At 50.1% G+C, this 14,636-nt stretch overlaps 1 protein-coding gene across 1 annotated transcript; it reads left to right on the forward strand.

The window, feature by feature from the left end:
• Positions 1-4,158: 4,158 nt before the first annotated feature.
• Positions 4,159-8,670, forward strand: FZD2 (frizzled class receptor 2). The gene has a single exon (XM_025363891.1). It carries the CDS (start codon positions 5,070-5,072, stop codon positions 6,765-6,767), a length of 1,698 nt encoding a protein of 565 aa, XP_025219676.1. The 5' UTR covers positions 4,159-5,069; the 3' UTR covers positions 6,768-8,670.
• The last annotated feature ends 5,966 nt before the right edge of the window (positions 8,671-14,636 follow it).

Below are 14,636 nucleotides of genomic sequence, written 5' to 3' on the forward strand. Positions count from 1 at the left end.
TATTTTTTTTTTTTTTTTTTAAAGACATGAGGCCAGGCGCGGTGGCTCACACCTGTAATCCCAGCACTTCAGGAGGTCAAGGTGGGCGGATCATGAGGTCAGGAGTTTGAGACCAGCTTTGCCAATATGGCGAAACTCCATCTCTACTAAAAATACAAAAATTAGCTGGGTGTGGTGGCATGCGCCTGTAATCCCAGCTACTCAGGAGGCTGAGGTAGGAGAATCGCTTGAACCCAGGAGGTGGAGGTTGGAATGAGCTGAGATCGCGGCACTGTACTCCATCCTGGGCGACAGAGTGAGGCTCCGTCTCAAAAAAAAAAACATGATGTCTGGCTATGTTGCCCAGGCTGGTTCCAAACTCCTGACCTCAAGTGACCCTCCTGCCTCAGCCTCCCAAAGTGGAATTGCAAGCATGAGCCACCGTGCCTGGCCATAAATTTGTTAAGTGAATAAGAGCACACAATTCTTTTTTTTTTTTTTTTTTTTTTGAGAGGGAGTCTCGCTCTGTCGCCCAGGCTGGGGTGCAGTGGCTGGATCTCAGCTCACTGCAAGCTCCGCCTCCCGGGTTTACGCCATTCTCCTGCCTCAGCCTCCCGAGTAGCTGGGACTACAGGCGCCCGCCACCTCGCCCGGCTAGTTTTTTTTTGTATTTTTTAGTAGAGATGGGGTTTCACCGTGTTAGCCAGGATGGTCTCGATCTCCTGACCTCGAAGAGCACACAATTCTTACAGACATTAGGGGCTACGTGATGCAGGAGACAGAACACAGCTTTATGAGCCAAACAGGCCTGGGTTTCAATCTCACCTCTGCCACATACTATGTGACTTTGGGAAAGCTGCCAGATCTCACCTAGGGTGGATTCTTCATCTATAAACAAAAACCAATACCCACTTTGTAGACATACACACGTGCAGAACCTAGTAGGAGCTCAAAAAATGGTAGCGTTTGGCTGGGCATGGTGGCTCATGCCTGTAACCCCAGCATTTTGAGAGGCTGAAGTGGGCGGATCATGAGGTCAGGAGTTCGAGACCAGCCTGATCAACATGGTGAAACCCCGTCTCTACCCATAATACAAAAATTAGCCAGGCATGGTGGTGCCCGGCTGTAGTCCCAGCTACTTGGGCAGCTGAGACAGGAGAATTGCTTGAAGCTGGGAGGTGAAGGTTTCAGTGAGCCGAGATCATGCCACTGCTCGCCAGCCTAGTCTCTCTCTAGAGACTCTGTCTCTAAATAAATAAATAAATAAATAAATAAATAAATAAATAAAAGGGTAGCAATTACCCTAGGTCTCCGAGGATGCCTGCTGAATAAATATTTAATTCAACGTAACTTCTTGTTTTAAAAGGTGCTTTATGATTATGAAATGTATTTTTATCCTTCTGAAATTATTTTGGATGTGGAGTCTCACATTTTAAAAATCTATTGGTTTATTCCTACTTGGCAAATGGGAAAACTGAGTTTCAAAGAAGTAAAGTGACTGTTCCAAGGCTGTAGGGTTAGTGGCAGGGTTACAAATCTGGTCCAAGTCAACGACCAAGCTAATTTATTTATTTATTTAGCGGTCTCACTCTGTTGTCCGGGCTGGAGCACAGTGGCATGATAACTCACTGTAGCCTCAACTTCCTGTGCTCAAGCGATTCTCCCACCTCAGCCTTCCAAGTAGCTGGGACCACAGGCATGCGCCACCATGCCCAGCTAATGTTTTAAAATTTTTGTAGAGACAGGGGTCTCACTTTGTTGCCCCAGCTGGTCTCAAACTCTGGCTTCAAGCAATTCTCCTGCCTTGGCCTCTCAAAGTGCTGGGATTAAAGGCATGAGCCATTGCATCCTGCCCAAGCTAATTTTTAAAAACTCAGAAATAAGTGCTGTATCTATGACAAATGGCATCCTTTAGTTACAGGGCTCCTGTACTCAAGAGGCAGGTTGGCAGAATGAGAAGTGCTGTAGGTAGGCCTGTAATCTGAAGATGCAGGTTCTGGTCCTGTTCATACTCAGGTCCCTCACGTGAAAGGCAAGAGTAAACATGAAATACTATGATTTCTCCTTATTTCATGTGCAAAGGCTAGACAAGTGTAACATCTTCATGGAATCACTTTTCTTCTGGGCTACTATAAACTTTTTTTTTTTCTTTTTTTTTTTGAGACAAAGTCTCACACTCTGTCACCCAGGCTGGAGTGCAGTGGTGAAACCTCAGCTCACTTCAACCTCTGCCTCCCAGGTTCAAGTGATTCTCCTGCCTCAGCCTCCTGAGTAGCTGGGACTACTGTCACGCGCCACCATGCTCAGCTAATTTTTGTGTTTTTAGTAGAGACGGGGTTTCACTATGTTGGCCAGGTTGGTCTCAAACTCCTAATCTCAGGTGATTGCCCGCCTTGGCCTCCCAAAGCGCTGGATTACAGGCATGAGCCACTGCCCCTGGCCTACTATAAATTCTTGAAGGGCAGATGCTGTATCTTTTCCCACATTTTCCATAGCACCTATTATGCTGGTCTGCAATAAAAGTGTGTTGAAGGAATGAAACGTTGCCTGAGTGAATGGAAGAATGTCCTCTGTTTTCTGTTTCCAGCTCCCCAGCTCCCCGTCTGCCTTGGGGTGACTTGGAGAGGGGATAACTGTCATTCAGCCCTGGCCCTAGGCCAGGAAAACGGGTTTGTCATGGAAGGAAATCGAAGATGCTGCGTTTACATTGGAGATTTGCTCTCAATTTCCTATCCGACTGTGAGCTTCCTGAATGGGGTATAGGAGCCTGTCATTCATTTTTGTTTCCACTGCTCAGCTTCCAGGCTTGGTACTAGCTCTCAAGATGCTTTGAGATGGACTAGGCAGGAGGTCTGAGGACCAAAAGCTCAGGCTCAGATGGAGCAGAGAGAGGACAACATTCCCATCCTTAGACTGCTCTGAGAGAAAATGGGCTTGCTGGTGGAATAGAGAGGGGTGGGCTGGAAATTGGATGCAGAAAAAAAGGCATATCTCCCCCCTCCCACGACACCCACTCATGCCCCAATTTTGAAGGAAAACTCTCATCCTGGTGTAGGGAAAAGGCAACTTCCCCCGGATGTAATAAGGAACATTTTCAAGTTGTAAGGAACCGAAACATCTTTGTATCATTCATTCAATCAGGAAAAAAAAAATTTTTTTTTAAATCCTGTCAAACCTGGATCCCTTTGTATCCATCTACTTAGAATATTCTTTCCTTCTCCTTACTCCTTTCTTCTTTTTGTTATTTTTCTTCTGCTGCTGTTATTGTTTAAAACAATTCATTTCTATATTGGAGCAAGAAACATTTCACCAGACTGTGAGGATTTGGCCCATACTGTGAAGCAAAGGGGCTTTCTAAACTCAATTTTCTTTCTTCTTTTTAAGTCCCCCCCTTCCCCTGTCCCTCGGGAGAGACAACAGAAAATAATTGATCCATCATCCAGTATCAGGCCCAGGAGATTTACATGCAAATTCCTCCTCGACCCCCTTTCTCAAATTTAAAATCCTGGAAGGGAAAAAAAAAAAATTCTAAAAGTAGCAGGAACCCTGCTGGCCACCACCCACCCTTCACCAGGTGAGAGATGTGGAGGGGATAACTCACCACAACTCCCTAGTCTCCTCCCGCCTCACACACGCCACTCCTCTCTGGTGTGGAACTACTTAAGATTTGGGTAAAACTCCCCTCCCGTCCTGGAGACGGGATCTGGAAGCTTTTTAGGGGGCGGAGGTGGAGGTGGGGAGGCAGAAGGAAAATTCCCCCAAATGTTCATCAGGCCTAAGAAAGTCGTCCCTTCACTCAAAATTGCCCGTCACCCCCCGTCCCCCACCATTAACTTTCGATTAAGACCTCCTCCTTAGGGCAACTAAACTTTACTTTGCACAATTAAGATTTGCCGCAGAAGAAGCGGGAGGGAGAAGCCGCAGCTCCGGGCCATTCTCCTTCCCTTCGCTCCCAACAAGCCCCCCGCCCCTACCCTCCAGCTCCGGGCCTCCGAGTTCCTGAGTTTTCTCACTTTGAGGTGCCACCGAACACAAAGAACCATAATGGGCTCCTTTGTGCTGGCTACGGGGCAATTACGCCTCGGAGTCCTGGTCCCTTTAAGAGCCTCTTAAAGAGACAGGCTCCCATTTTCCAGAGGGTTTTTAAGGGTGTGTGGAGGGGGAGGCGAGGCGTCTACGTGTAAAGTGAAGTGAAACTTTCGCCTGGGCTCCAGAAAGAGCGGACAGAAAAGGTCTTTGTAAATTGTTAGTTTTTTTTTTTTTAAGTCTCACTTTTAATTTTTAAATTTGAGATGTTTCATTCGATTTGAAAAATTCGACTAGGAATAGGTGGGGTTCGATGATCGGGGGCGGGGGCAAAGGTTTAAAGAGTCCCCACCCAGGGCACCTCGGGCCAGGAAGAGGAGTGAGTCAGGGTTGAGTAGTGTCCCCCGATCGCGCCTCGGCGACTCCGGAGAAACCCCGGGCTGGGCAAACAGCCCTTAATATAATAATAGCTTGTCTCTTTAAAAAGCAAAAGGCGGGGTGGGGGGGAAAGTTTTGTTGGCATCTGGTTTCTGATCTCATTATGTTGCGGTCGACCAATCCAGCCCTCGGGCCTGGTCCTCGGGTTTAAATCTGATTGGCCGAGAGCACATTTTGGGATGGTGCTTAGAGCTCGACGGGGTGGTTTCAAGGATCCCTTTTTTGGGGGGCCGAGGAGAGGGCGGGGCCGTCAGCGGGGGCCCCCTTGAAACCGACTAATTGGGATCCGAGAGGCCGAGGTGAGGGCTGGAGGAGGCACAAAGAAGTCGCTGGGTGCAGAAGGGAGGGGAGAGGGGGAGTTGAGAGGCTAGAGGAGGAGGAAGAGGAGAGAGGGCAGCGGCGCGCGGTGTCTCGGGCGGTTCAGTCCGACCGCGGCGAGCAAGCGGGCAGGCGTACCGCCCCCTCCCCCGCCCGGCCTCCCCAACTCTGCGGCCGCGAGCAAAGTTTGCAAAGAGGCGCGGGAGGCGGCGGCCGCAGCGAGGAGGCGGCGGGGAAGGAGCGCAGTCTCCGGGTTGGGGGCGGGGGCGGGGGGGCGCCAAGGAGCCGGGTGGGGGGCGGCGGCCAGCATGCGGCCCCGCAGCGCCCTGCCCCGCCTGCTGCTGCCGCTGCTGCTGCTGCCCGCCGCGGGGCCGGCCCAGTTCCACGGGGAGAAGGGCATCTCCATCCCGGACCACGGCTTCTGCCAGCCCATCTCCATCCCGCTGTGCACGGACATCGCCTACAACCAGACCATCATGCCCAACCTTCTGGGCCACACGAACCAGGAGGACGCAGGCCTGGAGGTGCACCAGTTCTATCCACTAGTGAAGGTGCAGTGCTCGCCCGAACTGCGCTTCTTCCTGTGCTCCATGTACGCACCCGTGTGCACCGTGCTGGAACAGGCCATACCGCCGTGCCGCTCTATCTGCGAGCGCGCGCGCCAGGGCTGCGAGGCGCTCATGAACAAGTTCGGTTTTCAGTGGCCGGAGCGCCTGCGCTGCGAGCACTTCCCGCGCCACGGCGCGGAGCAGATCTGCGTGGGCCAGAACCACTCCGAGGACGGAGCGCCCGCGCTGCTCACCACCGCGCCGCCACCGGGACTGCAGCCGGGAGCCGGGGGCACCCCGGGCGGCCCGGGCGGCGGCGGCGCTCCCCCGCGCTACGCCACGCTGGAGCACCCCTTCCACTGCCCGCGCGTCCTCAAGGTGCCATCCTATCTCAGCTACAAGTTTCTGGGCGAGCGTGATTGTGCTGCGCCCTGCGAACCCGCACGGCCCGATGGTTCCATGTTCTTCTCACAGGAGGAGACGCGTTTCGCGCGCCTCTGGATCCTCACCTGGTCGGTGCTGTGCTGCGCTTCCACCTTCTTCACTGTCACCACTTACTTGGTAGACATGCAGCGCTTCCGCTACCCAGAGCGGCCTATCATTTTTCTGTCGGGCTGCTACACCATGGTGTCGGTGGCCTACATCGCGGGCTTCGTGCTCCAGGAGCGCGTGGTGTGCAATGAGCGCTTCTCCGAGGACGGTTACCGCACGGTGGTGCAGGGCACCAAGAAGGAGGGCTGCACCATCCTCTTCATGATGCTCTATTTCTTCAGCATGGCCAGCTCCATCTGGTGGGTCATCCTGTCGCTCACCTGGTTCCTGGCAGCCGGCATGAAGTGGGGCCACGAGGCCATCGAGGCCAACTCGCAGTACTTCCACCTGGCCGCCTGGGCCGTGCCGGCCGTCAAGACCATCACCATCCTGGCCATGGGCCAGATCGACGGCGACCTGCTGAGCGGCGTGTGCTTTGTGGGCCTCAACAGCCTGGACCCGCTGCGGGGCTTCGTGCTAGCGCCGCTCTTCGTGTACCTGTTCATCGGCACGTCCTTCCTCCTGGCCGGCTTCGTGTCGCTCTTCCGCATCCGCACCATCATGAAGCACGACGGCACGAAGACCGAGAAGCTGGAGCGGCTCATGGTGCGCATCGGCGTCTTCTCTGTGCTCTACACGGTGCCCGCCACCATCGTCATCGCCTGCTACTTCTACGAGCAGGCCTTCCGCGAGCACTGGGAGCGCTCGTGGGTGAGCCAGCACTGCAAGAGCCTGGCCATCCCTTGCCCGGCGCACTACACGCCGCGCATGTCGCCCGACTTCACGGTCTACATGATCAAATACCTCATGACGCTCATCGTGGGCATCACATCGGGCTTCTGGATCTGGTCGGGCAAGACGCTGCACTCGTGGAGGAAGTTCTACACTCGCCTCACCAACAGCCGGCACGGCGAGACCACCGTGTAAGGGGCGTCCCCAGGCCAGACCCGCGCGGCGCTTTCCTCTGCCCGGGGTGGGGCCCTACAGACTCCGTATTTTATTTTTTTAAATAAAGAACGATCAAAACCATTTCACTTTTAGGTTGCTTTTTAAAAGAGAACTCTCTACCCAGCACCCCCACAAGGTTTGTAATTAAAACTGTAAATAGTCTTTGTAAATTTAATTATATATATTTTCTATTTAAAAGAAAAAAGAAGAAGAAGAAAAAAAAAAAAAAAAAAAAACCAGGGGTGTGGGCGCCAGGGCTGAAGAATGAGGTGTGTGTGTGTTGGGGGGTGTAGCTGGGGGAAGGGTTCTCTTTCTTAAGTGCCCTTCAAAACGCGCCCCTACTTTGGAGTTTTTTGGTGATCTGGCAGGGCTGGGCCTGCTGGGAGAGGCACCCAGCCTGAGCGATGTTTTTGTTGGCTTTGAGTCGTTAGGAGTTTGTTCCATTCAACTAATATAAAAGCCAAATTTGTGAGCCTCCTCTCTGACGCTGGGCCTGTGGAAGCTGTTGGATATTTTTGAATAGGACTTGAATTCGTTTTGCTTCCTTCCCCCTTTTCTTTCCCTACTCATGTGTCCTGTCTTCTTCACTTACTCTTTGGAAAAGTCCCAACTGAGATGAAGACGTGGAAAAAAAATCGGGGTGGGGGGTGCTGGTGGGGAGAGGGCGGAGATCCGGTGAAGAATGGCTTCGGCCCCCTGGCTCCCTGGCCCCCTGGCCCCCTGGCCCCCTAGCCCCTCCCCTGCAGGCTGGAAGATCTTTCTGCTCTCTGGCTTCGCTTCTTTTCAATTCGCTGCACCAAGTGCTTCCAGTGGCCCGAAATTGCTTTTTGAAGTGTATTTTGAAACAGCCTCCACCAACACACACCCCACCAGGATACTGATCCTGCCTCCCTGCATGTCTAGGGGAAGCATTCGCCTTTGAGCAGTTGTTTGCAAATTTGGGGGGTTTGAGATCTCCTAGCATCTCTCCCCTTCTTTCCCTGCAGTCTGTTCACGCCCCCAGCCAAAAATCTCAGGCATTCAGGTTAGCAGTTTCTGGGTTGGTTTGTGTGCATTTTTGTTGTTGTTTGGGGCTTAATTTTTTCAAAAAGCGATAAAGACGGGTGGGTTGGAGGGAGGGGACTGATGGGCTGGTGGGCTTTTTAGTTTTCCTTTGACAAAAAGACTGGTTTCTTTAAAACTCCAGAAAAAAAAAAGAAAAAAAAAAGATGGTGTCTTTGCTTTAGAAGAAGTCTCTGGACAGGCTCTTTGTGGCTATGGGGGTGGGTTGAGTGTTTACATAACATTCTATATCACAAGATTGATAGAATGTTTAAAGCAGATGTTTCTTATCTTCTCCTAACCCCCTACAAATAAAGTCAAGACTTTTTTTGAGACGGAGTCTCTCTCTGTCGCCCAGGCTGGAGTACAGTGGTGCAATCTTGGCTCACTGCAACCTCCACTGCAGCGTTTCTCCTGCCTCAGCCTCCCAAGTGGCTGGGAATACAGGTGCGCGCCACCACTCTTGGCTAATTTTTGTATTTTTAATAGAGACAGGGTTTCACCATATTGGCCAGGCTGGTCTCGAACTCCTGACCTCGTTATCTGCCCCTCTCAGCCTCCCAAAGTGCTGGAATTACAGGCGTGAGCCACAGTGCCTGGCCTGTCAAGACTTTTCTTAACTTCCTGAGAAGTGATGTCTAAAAGTATCCTTGCTGGTGTGAGAACTCCAGTTTCCAACACATACTATTTCCCTCAACTATTTGGAATATTTTAGAATTTTAATTCCAAAGGATTGGTTTGAATACAAGTATGCCTCATAACTCAGTTTTCACCATCTCCCGTTTCTTAACAGTGTAAATTAAAAGCTAATAATCATAATAATAAAGTGCATTTAATTATCTTCGAGAGATCTATCCTTTTAATTGCATTTAACAGGGTTGTAACATTTTATTAGTTTGACCAAACCACACCTCCTCCTCCCCTCTCCCCCTTACCTACTTGGTTGGGGGTGGGGCAGAGAAGAGTGCTCCCAGCCCTGGACCTTGCTCTCTTAGCTAAATGGTGATGGGAGAAATGGTGCCTTACTACCCTTTATTGGCTGTCTTCGGGACAAGGGAGAAAGTAAGTTAGAACCCCCTACTTCGAAGTGTTTGCTTGTGTTAGTTTATGTTGGGGGAGGGGAACTGGAAATGTTTGGTGGTAATTGAAGTCATATGTGTGGCTTTGTTTGGAATTGTATGAAGCCTGTGGATTTCAGCAGCACCCCCTCCCAAAAATATATAATTTCCCCCCAAATCATCTGTGTCAGTGGCTAGTTAAAGCTAGCTTTTCATCAAATGATGACAAGTGTGAGATCTCAACATGAGGTTCCCTTAATTATCAAAGAAGCAGGCGGGAGGAGGTGTCACTGCTCCCCTGGCTCCATTTGTTGCAAGATTCTAAAGGAACCCCGCAAAGGCTGCAGGAAAGAGTAAAATTACAAACAAATTGTGAGTGCCTCTCCTTGTAATAATGGTGAAAGCCAGAGAATCAGGTGGGATTTTCCAGTACCTGGTATTGAGCCCCATGGGAAGAGGAGCTGGTCTCTGTTGAAGACTGGGGAGAGCCTCTCCCACCTATAAGCCATCCAAGATCTTGGCTCTGTGTGCTTTGGATGCATTGTCCCTGGACCCTCTTACTGAGCAACCCGCTCCTCAAAATCTCCTGCCAACATAAAGGAAGAGAGCCTGAGAAACTGACAAAATAGATTATATGACTGAGGAGGAAGACAGATAATAAGACAATTGTATCTTTTGGAAAGAACGGATCTTAGAGATACCCTTCCCCTTCTTCAGGGGGAGTAGCCAAGGGCTGAATTACCCTACTGAAAATTGTTGTGGAGGAACCCTCCTCTCCACACCCTTGTTCTGTTTCTTAAATGAAACACTCTCAGATCACAGTTTGGGGAATTTGGGGTAAGGAGGAGAAAGTGTCCTGGAGGAAGACTCAGGTAAACCACCTGACCTCACTGCCTCAAAGGGAGAGGGCACCTCAGCTCCCTTGTTCAGAAAACCCAGTTAAAAACAGGAGCTTAGAGATGTGCTTTTGGAGATTTCTAGGTCGTCCTATGAGCAGGAAAGGGTTCCCACGTTGTAAGTGAGCTGGTCCGTCCCTCTGGAAGAGCGAGGCTTTGTGTTTGCTGGAGGGTCAGGGCCAAGAAGAAAATACACTCACCTGTGGCGCCTGGGCCAGGGGCAGGTCTTAGGCGGGCGCTGCTTTCTGCCTGCTCTTCTGCCCTCCCCCAGGGCAATGCTCTGGGGTTTCAAGGTACCAGGCATTTCTCCTCCAGACTCCCCTGTCTTAGTGATCAGGCTTTCCCTCCTCCCAGCCCAGACTTCCCTCCAGAAGACTTTAACGTTAGTTCCAAACTTTTTGCCCTTTGAGAAGATTTTTTTTAAGAGCTAGCTCTAGAAAAAGGCCACTAAAGTTTATCAAGACAAAATTCTTCCGAGCATCCCCAAAGAATTAAGATTAGGTTCAGCTCAGCGGGATGGGGGACTGCTTTTTGTTTCAAAAGCTCTTCAGGAGGGTGGGGAGATGCTGTCCCGGGGATGCCTGCCATGGGGTCTGAGCCCGGCGAGCCCTCCCTTCTGCAGTCTCGCTACTCACTGTACCAGGGTCCCTGCTCCTCTAGAATCACTCTTCTTACCTTAAATGGATCTTAAACTTCTGGGGGCCACTGACCATCTGAGAATCTCAAAACTCTTTGGACCTCTTCCTGGAAAAAAAAAAAAGACCAGATCTCTCATGAATATACAATTGTGTGTAGCTAGGAAGTTTCTAGATCATCCCTCCCTGACCTCTCTCCCTACCCGCCTGCCCCCAAACTAGTTTTCGAGTCCCTGGTCTAGACTTTTTTTTTTTTTTTTTTTTTTTTGAGACTGAGTCTCACCACTCTGTTGCCCAGGCTGGAGTGCTGGAGTGCAGTGGCGTGATCTCAGCTCACTGCAGCCTCCGCCTCCCGTTCCCGAGTTCAAGCAACTCTCCTGCCTCAGCCTCCTGAGTAGTTGGGATTACAGGCGCGGGCCACCACTCCCAGCTAATTTTCGTATTTTTAGTACAGTCGGGGTTTTACTACAATGGCCAGGCTGGTCTCAAACTCCTGACCTCAGGTGATCCTCCCTCCTCAGCCTCCCAAAGTGCTGGGATTACAGGCATGAGCCACTGCGCCTGGCCGGTCTAGACATTTTTTAGTCCTGATTACTAACTACCTCTCCTTCTCTAAAGGACAGCCCTTACCTTCTCAGACTCCAGTATTCCCCGATCTCTAATCACCTCTGCTATGGAAACAGGGTGGGGGTGAGGAGGGAAAGCCATTGGGCCTACAAAACCAGGAGTACCCCCAAACCAGATTATTCACTCAGTTCAATCCTGTCCCTTGATCAGGTAACAAGTGATAAAGATGCAGCAGAGTGGAATATGAATGAATGAAATGTGTAGTTGTGAAAAAAGGAGAGAGAGACAGACAATGCATGGCGAGCAGAGGCTTTGGCATGCTTTACCACTCACTGCAGTAGCAGCTGTGAGCACTTGTGGCATTTTTCTAACCTCTGAGCGTGTGTCCTCATCTATAAAACGGCTGATAGTACCTGTCTGGTAACATGAGTGGTAGATGGGACCATACATCTACAGAGCCCCCAGGTAGTAGTTCAATAAATTATAGCACTTTTCCAATTACTTAGAATACATTTCATTTCATTTATTTATTTTGAGACGGAGTCTCGCTCTGTCGCCCAGGCCGGAGTGCGGTGGCGCGATCTCGGCTCACTGCAAGCTCTGCCTCCCGGGTTCACGCCATTCTCCTGCCTCAGCCTCCTGAGTAGCTGGGACTACAGGCACCCACCACCACACCTGTTTTTTTTTTTTTTTTTGTATTTTTAGTAGAGATGGAGTTTCACCGTGTTAGCCAGGATGGTCTCGATTTCATGACCTTGTGATGCACCCACCTCGGCCTCTTAAAGTGCTGGGATTACAGGCGTGAGCCACCGCGCCTGGCCCCCACTTAGAATACATTTCTAAAAATAAAATCAATGGATCAAAAGATGGGCATTTCTTGACATGAGAAATGTTACCAATAGTTTTTAAACTGTTCCCTATCATTTAAGAGGACCACAGTCTTCCCTTCCCAGCACCTCTGTATCATTTCCCCCCTCTGAAGAGGTACATCTAACTGCCCTTAGAATATGGATGATGACCTGATGACCGGTCTTAGCTGTTTCCTGCTGACAGGGGCATTGTTTTGGGGAAAACAGCAGTCAGACTCCTCCTGGAAGTCTATCTAAGGGTTCCTAGCAAAGGGGACCCATCATCTGAGGCTCTGGTTGCCTGACCGTTTGGAGTTTGGTGGCTTCTAGGCACGAGAGAAAAAAACAAGTTTTATAAGGTTAAGTATGCATAAGTTAAACATATATTACACAAGGAAAGAATTTAGTGCCAAAGATTACAGAGACAAGAACTAAAATATACTAACAATGTTGTACCCTGAGCTGTAAGAAATTAAACCTTGTATGGGAGCGGTTCAACTTTAGAAGAGATAACTGTTCTTGCCGTATCTTTTAGCAGTTAACAGGTGCACCCTGGGAATTCTGGGATTTGTGGACTTGCATGATGGCCATTAAAGCTTTTGCCTCTTTCCTATATCTCCTCTCTCTTTCCTGGGCCTCCCAGTCTCTATTATAAAAGACCAAGGTGGCTACTTTCAGGAGTTTCTCTAAAGTACTATCTGGTCCCAGGGCCTGTTTTGTATCTTCCCTCTGATGTCAGGAGCTACCCGAGTAATAAATTGATCCTTTAGAATTAGTTGTCCCTCGACTGAATCTGGAGATAGAGAGATGTGCTTTACCAAGATCCCTCTTAGCCTCTCCAGGAAGGCAGTGGGATTTTCATCAAATCCCTAGTGGATCATGGACAAGAAACTTAGTATAATTGAGGGACTTGGTCCTAGTTCGATGGTATTGAAATGAATGGTACCTTCCTGAGGCCAAGCCAGTCCTTCCTATAAATCATAATTTGGCCAAACCTTTGTACAGAGGGCTATGAGATGCTTTTCCTTCAGATTCTGAGGGTCAAAAGAATCACAGTGGTTCAGGATACATTATACTCCAGAAGAGTATAAGCTGGGAGTGGTGAAGAGAACTGGTTGCCAATTCTGAAAGACAGGGAATAAAGGTGTCCCCCACTTCCTTCCTTCTTTCAGTGAATACTCAGGATGTGATGGAGAGAGAAAGTGAGTATCTTCCCTGCACTCTCCACCTTTTGTCCCTGAGCCCCGGTGACCTTGGCAGGTGCCAGCCATGGGTATCAATGTGGTATGTACCCATGAAGCAGGGAAAACCTGGAGAATAGGAATTAACTGCCTTCATCTACACCTCCTTTTCTCCCTCTCTTTCTTCCTGTTGTCTGCAAACTGAGTTCCCTGAGCTTGTTTGTGCCATGGAACATGGCCTCGTTCTATGTGGTGGGGGGTTCAGTCGTCAGGAATTGGTTCCGCCTATTTACATTGTGCCTGTTGCCTGGCTTTGGATCCCTCGGACCTGGTTTTTCTCTCTAGGGCCTCAGCCTGAAGCTTGGAATCGAGTTTGGGATTGAAAAGTTGGTTTAGAGGCTGTTTGTATCTGTTTAGAGTCTCAAATGTGCCCTGCTGAATTTGTAGTTCTCAGCCAGCAGGGGTCGCTCCTCCATTAACGTCCCTATCAGAAACATTGTTGGGATGCCCTCTCACTGAGAAAAGGAAAAAAAGAAAAACAGTTAAAGGCCAAAAAGGGAAGGATTCTGGGAGAAGAACCCCTTGGTTACTGCAAGTGGGCCCCCCGAATCCTTATATCTTTCCCCTAGTTGAGACGGGGTTGAATTCTTTGGCCGGGGAGGAAAGGTTTCATTGGCGCAGCTGGCAAGAAGAGCCCATCCGTTTGCCCTGTGGGGTCTTGGCTACCACCGCGGCTTTCTCCCGCCCCCTCTTGGCCGTTGGGCTTGGCCTTTGCCTGCTGCGAGCACGCCCAGGTGCCTGAGCTGGGAGGGGAAAGGGTGAAGAAAGGTGCCCTGAGCCATGCCTGTGGCTGTCAAGGTAAAGGCATACATGGCACCTCTAGGAAAAGTTGGTCTGATTGGCACATTTCAAACAGTGTGAGAGTGGCCGGGCGCGGTGGCTCACGCCTGTAATCCCAGCACTTTGGGAGGCCGAGGCGGGCGGATCACGAGGTCAGGGGTTGGAGACCAGCCTGACCAACATGGTGAAACCCGGTCTCTACTAAAAATTAGCCTGGCTGGGCGTGGTGGCGCCATGCCTGTAATCTCAGCTACTCAGGAGGCTGAGGCAGGATAATCGTTTGAACCTGGGAAGCGGAGGTTGCTGTGAGCCAAGATTGCACCACTGCACTCCAGCCTGGGTGACAGAGCGAGACTCCGTCTCAAAAGAAAAAAAAAAAAAGAAAGAAAAAGAGAAATGAGGCCCAGAGCCCAGAAAGATGCTGCCTGAAGCTCACAGCTAATTGCAGAATTGGAGCTCAAACCCAGCTTTTAGTCTATATGCTTTTCTTAGACTAATTTTTTTAGAGGAAGGTACAAGAGTTCCCATATTCCCCTCCCCTAAACATACATAACCTTCCCCATTGTCAACATCCCTCACCAGAGGAGTACTTTTTTTTTTTTTTTTTTTTTTAGATGGAGCCTCGCTCTGTCGCCCAGGCTGGAGTGCAGAGGCACAATCTAGCTCACTGCAACCTCTGCCTGCCTGGTTCAAGAGATTCTCCTGCCTTAGCCTCCCGAGTAGCTGGGATTACAGGCACCCACTACCATGCTTAGCTAATTTTTGTATTTTTAGTAGAGATA

Source organism: Theropithecus gelada, chromosome 16 (genome assembly GCF_003255815.1).
Source record: "Theropithecus gelada isolate Dixy chromosome 16, Tgel_1.0, whole genome shotgun sequence".
Classification (NCBI taxonomy): domain Eukaryota; kingdom Metazoa; phylum Chordata; class Mammalia; order Primates; family Cercopithecidae; genus Theropithecus; species Theropithecus gelada.

Excerpts from the sequence above, each read along its gene's own strand:
- FZD2 (XM_025363891.1), top strand. The coding sequence starts at position 5,070 with ATGCGGCCCCGCAGCGCCCTGCCCCGCCTGCTGCTGCCGCTGCTGCTG.